Here is a 10,574-nt window from a genome sequence, read left to right on the forward strand (position 1 = left end):
ATTAAGGTTGTCTGCTATAGCACTGAATACCTGCTCTACACCACCAAATCAGCAACAGTGGTTAAAGCGCCATACTCCCCAGGTGTCCCAGTTTTCCAGGGATAGTCCTGGAATGACAAAAGCCATCCTGACCATGTGCACACTACACGTTTAAAGCACATTGTGTACCTGAGGTGCCTGCCCCCTTAAGAGCCATCCGCTGGCAGTTGGAGCTGTTGGAACACAGAGGGGAGGCGGCCATTATCATTCTTTCTTTGATTCCCCTGCTATGCAAGCTTAGAAAAAAAAATTGAGGCCTTGTCTCTGCAACACAGGTTAGTAGTTATGGGCACATATACATAAACACACACTCAGGTCCAGCCCTACCATTGGGTAGAGTGCAGCAGCTGTCTGAGACTGGCATGAAGTTTTTCAGGACGCAGCTGTGAACAGACCTGTGTGTCCCACATGGCCTGCTAATGTGACCCCAAAGCTAACCTCAGACTGGGAGCAGCTGCCAAGACCACATAACAACGGTCTTGAAATACCTACACTGGCTCCCAGTACGTTTCCGAGCACAATTCAAAGTGTTGGTGCTGACCTTTAAAGCCTTAAACCGCCTTGGTCCAGTATACCTGAAGGAGCGTCTCCACCCCCATCATCCAACCCGGACACTGAGGTCTAGCTCCGAGGGCCTTCTGGCGGTTCCCTCGCTGCAAGAAATGAGGTTACAGGGAACCAGGCAGAGGGCCTTCTTGGTAGTGGCACCTGCCCTGTGGAACGCCCTCCCACCAGATGTCAAAGAGAAAAACAACTACTAGACTTTTAGAAGACATCTGAAGGCAGCCCTCTTTAGGGAAGCTTTTAATGTTTGATGCATTACTGTATTTTAATATTCTGTTGGAAGCCACCAAGAGTGGCTGGGGAAGCCCAGCCAGATGGGCGGGGAATGAATGAATGAATGAACGAATGATCATCACAGGCTCTGTAATGTAGAATGCAGCAACAACTTCCTTGACAAGTAGCCATATAGCTCGGCTTAGATACTAAGATGGGCAGGGTATAAATAAATTATTATTATTATTATTATTATTATTATTATTATTATTATTATTATTATTATTATTATTATTATTCTTCAGTGGATGAGTCTGTCTTGTCAGCAATGTTGAACAAAGGGTCAACAGCCATTTTGGCCATCTTTTGTTAGGTGGGCTAGGAAGGGGGGCACCATTTTGTCCTTCACCAGAAGCAGCAAAGTGTCTTGGGATAACCTTGGGATCTCCATTCTTAGAGGCATGAAACATGAAAGTTTACAGTATCAGGTGGTTACATGGCAGGAGACGTTTTTATGAGAAAATGTATTGTGATATCATGAGTACACAATACTTTTGCAATGCTGCGGTCTGAAACACATATGTTCAAATCTGCAAGTACTATGTTTGCATGTTAGCAATTAAATTAAAAAGTGTCCTTTAAAAAAATCGAATGTCAAAAAAGAAGAAGTTAAAAGTAAACCAAACATCTGTGAGAAATTCCAGATCAGAAGCTCCTGGAAACTCTTGAACAGGAAGCTGAATCCTAGACAGTCGCCATAATTCTCCCTTTCCTTTTCGAAATAGGTTGATCACAGGTTGTAGCTGACAAAACAAATTCTATATTTAGTGGCAGTATGATTTTGGGGCACCCGAATTGGTTACCCCATTTGATGCAAAACTTGTCCAACATACTTCAATGCAGGAATAAGCAGCTGTCCCGTACAGGGATCAAACCTGCAACCTTGGCATTATCAGCACCACACTCTAAGAGGCAGGATGTGGAACTGAGGAAAAATTTCATAGCCTGGGATTTCAAGAACTTGGATAGGACAACCTTCCCTAATCAGGTTCCCTCTAGATGTTTTGGGCAACCCCATCATCCCTTACCATTTGTCATGCTGGCCAAGGCTAAAGCTAGATTGTAATCAAAAACATCTAGAGTGTGCCAAGTTGGGGAATTCTTTATTTTTTATTGCATTTATATACCAACTTTACTCCAAGGAACTTAAGGTGGTGTGCATGGTTCTCCGCCTCCTTGCTAAATTCCCCACAAGAACCCCGTGAGTTAGTTTAAGCTGAAAGGCAGTGACTGACCCAAGGTCATCCAGTGAACTCCATGGCTGAGTGAGAATTTGAACCCTGGTCTCCCAGGACCTAGTCTGACACTTTAACCACTACACCACACAAGGCTGAGTTAGTGGGAAAGGCTGTTCGAGCTCTATAGGTAAAGGTAAAGGGACCCCTGACCTTTGTTGGGATATGAGTCGTGGTCCAGTCGTGACCGACTCTGGGGTTGTGGTGCTCATCTCGCTTTACTGGCCAACGGAGTCAGTGTCCCGCTTCTGGGTCATGCGGCCAGCACGACTAAGCTGCTTCTGGCGAACCAGAGCAGCGCACGGAAACGCTGTTTACCTTTCCGCCGGAGTGGTACCTATTTATCTACTTGCACTTTGATGTGCTTTCGAACTGCTAGGTGGGCAGGAGCAGGGACTGAACAATGGGAGCTCACCCCGTCACGGGGATTCGTACCTCCGAGCTTCTGATCGGCAAGCCCTAGGCTCTATGGCAGTGTTTCCCAACCTTGGGCCTCCAGCTGTTTTTGGACTACAACTCCCATCATCCCTAGCTAGCAAGACCAGTGGTCAGGGATGATGGGAATTGTAGTTCAAAAACAGCTGGAGGCCCAAGGTTGGGAAACACTGCTCTATGGCTTAACCCACAGCGCCACGAGTTCTATAGTCTTTTTCTATTTCCAGATAGGTAAATGTGATGAAGCTGACGAGTGATTCCTGAGCCTTTCTAGAGGCTGAGATAATGGATTCCCTGATGGATAGCGACGAAGAGGATGGCATAGAAAAGCCTCTTCCGTCTCATGAAGCCTATTTATGTCAGGGTAAGTCTCGAGATCTCTCAAGGGGTGGGAAATGGGATGGATCGCTCTTGGGTGGTGGGAACCAAGACCTTCAGGGAACAGTTGGAAGAGTTAGGTGTGGAAAGAAGAGAGGAATGGCAAATCAAGCTGTTAGACTACGCCAAAATGACAAAACTGACTGGAAAGCTCAGGGACCAAGAAGACAAAAACTTCAAGAAAGAATGGGGGAAATTTACAATTTATTTAGGAGACCACTGTAAGCAGGTGAAAACATCAGCAGGATTTTAATCTCACTTGTAATGTAACATATAGGACGCAGGTGGCGCTGTGGGTTAAACCACAGAGCCTAGGACTTGCTGATCAGAAGGTCAGCGGTTCGAATCCCCGCAATGGGGTGAGCTCCCATTCCTTGGTCCCAGCTCCTGCCAACCTAGCAGTTCGAAAGCACATCAAAGTGCAAGTAGATAAATAGGTACCGCTCCAGCGGGAAGGTAAACGGTGTTTCCATGCGCTGCTCTGGTTACCCAGAAGCGGCTTAGTCATGCTGGCCACATGACCCGGAAGCTGTCTGCGGACAAACGCCAGCTCCCTCGGCCTATAGAGCGAGATGAGTACCGCAACCCCAGAGTCGGTCACGACTGGACTTAATCGTCAGGGGTCCCTTTACCTTTTTAATGTAACATATACTATGGCCAATGTGGATAGATTTAAAATGTAGATTCTGAAATAATATGCAGTTGAAAATGTTGACAATAGGAACCATGGATCAGATGGGGGGGGGGAGTCTTGAGATCCAGAGAAATCTTCAGAGAAAATAAAAACAAAAACAAAAGGAAGAGTTGGATGTGGTAAGCCCAGAGAAGAGAAGGTTAGGAGGTGGACATGACAGTTGCCTTCAGATATTTCAAAGACTGTCTTTGCAAATGTTGGAGCAGACTTATTCTCTGTTGCTCCAGAGAACTTAGAACCAATGGGTGGAAATTGCAGGGAAGCAAAGATTCCCAAGCTACAGTTTATGAGAAACACCCTGATGCTCAGAAGTAAAACAGACTGCTTTGGGAGGTGGTGGGCTCTCCACAAATAGTATCTAAGCCAAGCTATACACTACTTGTCAGGGAAGCTGTTGCTGCATTCTAGATTACAGAGCCTGTGCTAGCTAGCTAGCTAGCTATTCATTCATTCATTCATTCATTCGTACCCCGCCCATCTGGCTGGGCTTCCCCAAGCACTCTGGGTGGCTTCCAACAAAATATTAAAATACAGTAATGCATCAAACATTAAAAGCTTCCCTAAACAGGGCTGCCTTCAGATGTCTTCTAAAAGTCTGGTAGTTGTTGTTCTCTTTGACATCTGGTGGGAGGGCTTTACACAGGGCGGGTGCCACTACTGAGAAGGCCCTCTGCCTGGTTCCCTGTAACTTGGCTTCTCGCAGTGAGGGAACCGCCAGAAGGCCCTCGGCGCTGGACCTCAGTGTCCAGGTAGAATGATGGGGGTGGTGACACTCCTTCAGATATACTGGACCGCTGAGCTTCAGGGTTAGACCAGATGAGCTTCAGGGTTACTTCCGGTGCTATAATTCCATTTCACCAAAATCTCACTGTTGTGTGGAGAAAAAAAGAGTAGCAACAGCTTCGTTTCCTTTCTTCTTTTTAAGGCTTGAAACAGCTATACCAGACCCAGCAGCTATGCGATGTTACCTTGGGCGTGGAAGGAAAGAGCTTTCCTTGCCACAGGTGAGTCTGTACCATTGCAGGCAGTGGTAACCCCTTGCAGACAAAACAAAACTTGTTTTGACCCTGACCTTTTTCCCACCAAGACAGGGACAATGTTGTTTTATGTAGGAGGAACATTTCAGCAGGTTGGACTAAATGGCTTCTGGGTCCCATGTAAGCCATACACTTACTTGGTGCTTGTATCCAGAAATATAAATCCCCTACCTAACTCTTTCCCTTCTGCTGGCTTCCAGCATGGCCAATAGTCAGGGATGATGGGAGTTGCTGTCCAAAACCTCTAGAGGGCAGCAGGTTGGAGGAAGCTGCCCAACCCCAAGGCTTGCCAGTTATCATCACCTCTGTCACATCTGCCTTGAGTTTCAACCAGTTAGGTCTCACTCTGTCCAGAACAGCATCTAGGCAATCCAGGAAGACACAAGGACAGCTGAATTGGATGAAAAAGGGAGAAATAGAGTCTTGTCAACATATGGATGCCACCACAGGTCAAATCGAGGGACTCCTTGCATCTGAATGCAGATTCTTCTCCAGTGGTAGGAACCTTGTGATATCCCACAGGAGAATAGTCACTAGTTAGAGCAGCAATGACTCCACATTACCTTCCGAAAGCACCCAGAGGGGTAGGAGTGGCACCCCATGATATACTGCCACTCTGTCCTAAACCTGAGAAAGGTCCAGGAAGACTGGATGGCCAGTCAAATGAAAGAGCACTGAGAAGGTCTTAGAGCAGGGTTCCCCAAACTTGGGTCTCCAGCTGTTTTTGGACTACAACTCCCATCCTCCCTAGCTAGCAGGACCAGTGCTCATGGATCATGGGAATTGTAGTCCAAAAATAGCTGGAGATCCAAGTTTGGGAAACCCTGTCTTAGAGAATCCAAACAACTCTCCCTTTTCCAAGAAAAAGAACACTAGTCAGAGACTCTTCTTGTTCCCTTTCATGATTCATGGCCTCCTCAGTAGTGGCTCCACATGTATAGAATGCTCTCCCCTGACAGGCCCACCTGGCAACTAATTTAATGTATTTCTGGTGCCAGACCAAAAAAACCACAACCCTTTTTATTCTCCCAGGCTTTTCAAGTGTTTCTATTGAATTCTAAATTCTCTGCTTCTGCTGTTTGTAATGCAGTTTACCCTCTGGTGTTTTAAAACTGCATTTTGAAGCTTGTTCTGATTTTTTTTTATTTTACTTGGCTTTACTCTTTACAATGCCCAGAAGGCAATAATATTGGGGGGGGGTGTCCCCTGCATAGCTGTTAACATTTCCCTTTTTTAAAGGGAAATTCCCTTATTCCAAATAGGATTCCTCGCAAGAAAAAGGAAAAGTTGACAGCTATGGTCCCCTGTCCAGTAAATATAGCTAATAAATAATGTGCACTTTTCTTCTTTCCAAATGCAGGATGCTGTTGGCGTCAGTCAGTCCTTATTTCAGAGATATGTTTGTCCATTCTGAGTCACACAACGGGGAGATCCAGCTTGAGGACATCACTGCTTCCACACTCCATTGCCTGCTGGACTATCTCTACACAGAAGAGGTGTCTCTCACTGCAGAAACTGCCCAGGACCTCTTTACTGCAGCTAGCAAGCTCCAGATCCTTCCACTGAAAGAGACAGCTGGAAGGTAATGCAAGTATCAAGTAATAATAATAAGTTTTTATTTGTACCCCGCCCTCCCTGGCCGGAGTCAGGGTCAGGGCGGCTTACATCATGAAACTAAGACAGGATACAAAGAAGTACAGGAGTTTCCCTCTCCCTTCTCACTGATAAGAATTAACAAGCATTTGGTAGATCTATAGTCCTTCTATTACAGCATTATGTTGCAAGCACAAACAAGCAAACCTCCCTAAGGATATCAGTTGCCTACTCTGACTCCTCCCCACTTCCACAGCAAGAAGTGTGCCAGCGGGAAGTCCCTCCCCCGCCCATGTCTCCTTTGTTCTCTGACACGCTCGGATCTCTGAGTTTGGGGGGAGGGAGGGGGTTCCCCTCCCCACTCCCAACTGATGTATCGCCCAGCTGCTCCCTCCCTTCTGGTTGCTTAGCTACTATCTCATAGCTGGGTAGCTCCTCTCTCAACTGTGCAGCTTCTGTGTGTGTCTGCCTGCCTCTCTGCTTCTGGAAATGCTGGAAGCAGGGAGGGGGAAAAATATTCTTCTTCCTCTTCTATTAGGAGCTGATCTCCCTGTGATTGCATTTCCCGATCTTCCAATCCAGACCAGCCCCTGACAGCAAGGAAGTCGCCCCATTCCATTTAAAAACTTTTGCACACATTGCAAGACTGTCATATTCCCAAGCATAGCAAACTGAACACCTAAGAACGTATGGGTGTAAGAGGACACCAGGTGGATCAGGCCAAAGCCCCATCTAGTGCAGCATCCTGTTTGCACATTGGCCAACCAGGTGCCTGTGGGACGGAGCACAACTTTGCACTCTGAACACCTGCTGCAGCATTGCGCACTAACTGCAGCGTCTGCATCAAGTGCAAGAGAAGCTCTTCACAGAGTGGATGGGTTAGTCATATGAAAAACCACTGAGAAGTCTTAGAGAATCCAAACAACCCAACATTAGTCAGAGAATATTCTTATCATTCCCTTTAAAAACCTATACATAAATATTGAATAGATCAGGGGTTCCCAAACTGTGGTCCGCAGATTATCAATGTCCCAGTGCATTACAATTGCTACAACAACCGGGGGGGGGGGCGGATATTAAGTGGCCTGCCAAAACAAGTGGTCCATGAGAAAACAAGTTAGGGAACCACCAATATAGATGGCAGGGCCTTTTTGGTGGCAGCACCCCACAGTTAAGGAACTCTTTCCCAAATGGCTTTCACCTGTCCCCTTTATTGGCCTCATTTAGGCATGAAGGTTCTTTAGAATGTAATCATCCTTCTTGCTGATACTGCTACTCTGTGCATATCATTCTGATGTTGATAGAATTATTTTTTATTGATATTGGTAGCCCGGGAGTAGCCAGATGTTTTTAGACTACAGTTCCCACCAGCTCCAGCCAAGATAGGAAAGATAATGGAAACTGTAGTGTACAGAATCAAGGAGGGGAGGCACCATGTTGGGTCTACCCCTCTGTTAACTGCTTAGTATTTCTGTTGGGGGGGGCATATCAACATGGGGAGATACGTAATTCCTAGAGCAATATTTCATCCAAACATTTCAATGAGAGAAGGCATTGGTCTTGTCAGGGAACTGCCACCAGCTCAGAGGCGAGAGGTGGAAGGGCAGTTGTGTTACAGGGAGCCTCCGAAGATGTTGCGAAGTAGTTCTTCCTCTGGCGAGGAGGGAAGCCACACCTCCAGTGGGGAGGGGGTGCAAGGATCAGAAGATGCTAGGGAGAGCCTCAACACCGAGCCTGAGCAAAGCGGAGGGGAGGCGAATCCCCCTTTGCCAGCGCCCGTTCTGTGCAGTGGTCTTAGGCGCAGAGAGGGGAGGAGAAAATTGGGGGTCACACAGTTGTTATGCTGGGGAAGGTATAAGGACCGCCCACTCCCAGATTCTGCTAGCGACTAAGCAGACATGGACTTGCGACACTCTGCACTGTAAATAGTTTGTACAGATAATAAAGCCTAAAAAAGACAGGTTGGAGTTTTGCCTGTTTGCTCTCGAGCAACCATATCAACACCTGACAGGTCTCTAAAACTGATGGCATCTCTTTTGTTTCCCTGCCAGGTTTCTCGAGATGAACATCTCCATGAACAACTGCCTCAGCCTTTACAGCCTGGCTCATCAGCACAACCACCAGCCTTTGCTCAACGCAGCCTCGTGCTACATCAAGCAACACTTTGTGCCCCTCGCTAAGCAGGAAGCCTTCCTAAACCTGGAACCCAAAGCTTTAATCAGCCTCATCTCCTCAGACAACCTGGAAGTGCCCTCCGAGCTGATCGTCTACCAGGCTGTGCGCAACTGGGTGGAGTCTGCGGCCTCCGTGCGCCTCCCGCTGTACAAGGAGCTCCTTGGACATGTCCGCTTTTCGCTGCTCACCCATGAAGAGCTCGTCGACGTCCAGGCGGACACCGCAGAGTACTACAGGCACGTGCGTCTGAAGTGGAAGGAGCTGGATGGGGCAGGGAGGCTCCAAGCGAGTGGAGGGCTTAGGAAGGGCATGTACGACGACTGCCTTGCTTGCCTGAAGCTCGACGAGAGCAGGACCCAGGATGGAGATGACCCAGAATCTTACCTGTACTGTTTCGACCCCAACGCAGAGAAGTGGGAGACCTTGCCACCTCTGAAGTACCTGAGCTACTCTGGATGTGCCTCCATGGGCTGCAAGCTTTACTTGTCTGGAGGTCAGAAGGCCGACAGCTCTTTTGTTGACACTCTGCATCAGTACGATTCCTTGACCAGCCAATGGACACAACTGCCGTCCATGTCCACAGCCCGGGCTCTCCACCCCTTTCTGGCCTGTGACAAAAAGCTGTATGCTGTCGGAGGCTGCAGCGATACTGGCCCTCTCTCTTCTGCGGAGGCCTTCAGTGTCGAGCAGAATGCCTGGGCCCCTATCTCTAGCCTGCCCCTCGCCGTGATGTACCCAGCTTCAACCGTGCTCAGGAATAAGCTTTACCTTGTAGGGGGGAAAGCCTCCAGGAGCTACAAGGGGCTTCTGATCTACGACACAAATGCCGACTGGTGGAATGAGGTGCCCATGGACTTTGCCTGCTACGGTGCAGCGGCTGTCTCGGTCAGTAATGGGATATATGTTTTCGGTGGGTACACCGAGGAAAGGGGCAATTTCCTGGTCCAGAGTGCCATGGCCACTGAGGAGCTCCCCAACTGCACCAAAGGGAGCTTTTACCTCTTTGAGAATGGCAGGGTGAGCTGGGAAGTCACTGTCCCAGAGCTACCAATAGCCTTGGCTTTTTCTTGCGCGGTGGAATGGCAAGGTAAGATCTACCTGCTGGCGGGCAAGGACGAAACCCGCTCCTATAATACGATTTACAGCTGGGTTCCAGAGGACACAAGCTGGACCCGGTGCCCTGAGGAAATCCCCACGACGGCTTCCCAGGTGAGAATATCCAGCGTCGCACCCCTGAAGATGCCCAAAAAACCAATCCAGCTCCTTCTGTTTGGCACCGCACTGAGCCCAGCGGTGTCCGGGGTGGATGATGTCAAGAAGCAGCAGCTGAGCTCTTCTTCCTCTCGAGAAGGCTGCAGCCTTAACTGCTGTTGGGGTGGAAGATGATCCCCCAAAACACTTCAAAGGCTCCATATGGTTCCCTGTGTTTTTAGGAATGGACTCCCATAATAAAGGTCTGTCTCTCATCTGAAAGTAGGACTTGCTTTGCCTCCAGCTCCCGTTTATTTCATTGGTGCTGCCCTCAGAATAATGGGGTTAAGGACAACAGAAACAGAAAAGCTTACACCTGTCCTGGAAGCTTAATTTTTTTTATTAAAAAAACACACCAAGTTCTCCTTGAATTTTGTATTCTGAAATTTTCCAAGTCAGGGATGGAGAATCTGTGGCTCTCCAGACATTGCTGGACTCCAGATCCCATAAAGCCCAGCAAACATAGCCGATGGTCAGGGTTTTAATCCAGCAAAATCTAGAGGTCCATGGACTACTTGTTCCTGTTCTATATAGGGGTGGCTCAATCTGTCAATTTCACTTCCTCATTTTCCCAGTTCTAAACCCAGTTCTCCACATTTCCGCATCGGTTTCTGAATTCTTTTACTTAAGTCCTTGAGAAAATTCAGCCGCATGTTATTGCAAATTCCTCCCACGCATTTTTGTTTGCAATTTTGCCTAAGAAGACATATTTTTGGAAGGCATTCGCCCCCTAAAATAATGCCTTTTCATACGTTATTTTCACTAATATATGCAGTCTTATTTGGCACCGCAAAATTCAAAGAAGTGCACATTTCGGAGGGTGGCCGTGTCTCAGTTTGCAAATTGCTTTGGAAAATGTGGATTAAGTACATTCACCTTTAAATGCAAACTGAATCAAAA

The 10,574-nt window shown here is 47.6% G+C and overlaps 1 protein-coding gene across 2 annotated transcripts; it reads left to right on the plus strand.

Moving 5' to 3' along the window:
* The first annotated feature begins 211 nt into the window (after window positions 1-211).
* LOC114600253 (kelch-like protein 26) lies at window positions 212-9,867 on the plus strand. Of its 2 annotated transcripts, XM_028736159.2 has the most exons (5): window positions 212-314; window positions 2,774-2,910; window positions 4,544-4,622; window positions 6,016-6,237; window positions 8,300-9,867. In XM_028736159.2, exons 2-5 carry the CDS (start codon window positions 2,832-2,834, stop codon window positions 9,807-9,809), a joined length of 1,890 nt encoding a protein of 629 aa, XP_028591992.2. In that variant the 5' UTR covers window positions 212-314; window positions 2,774-2,831; the 3' UTR covers window positions 9,810-9,867. The 2 variants fall into 2 exon arrangements, with proteins under 2 accessions (XP_028591992.2, XP_028591993.2); XM_028736160.2 differs by lacking the exons at window positions 212-314; window positions 4,544-4,622 and having other exon boundaries at window positions 2,804-2,910.
* The last annotated feature ends 707 nt before the right edge of the window (window positions 9,868-10,574 follow it).

The sequence above is a fragment of the Podarcis muralis genome, chromosome 8 (assembly GCF_964188315.1).
Source record: "Podarcis muralis chromosome 8, rPodMur119.hap1.1, whole genome shotgun sequence".
NCBI lineage: Eukaryota > Metazoa > Chordata > Lepidosauria > Squamata > Lacertidae > Podarcis > Podarcis muralis.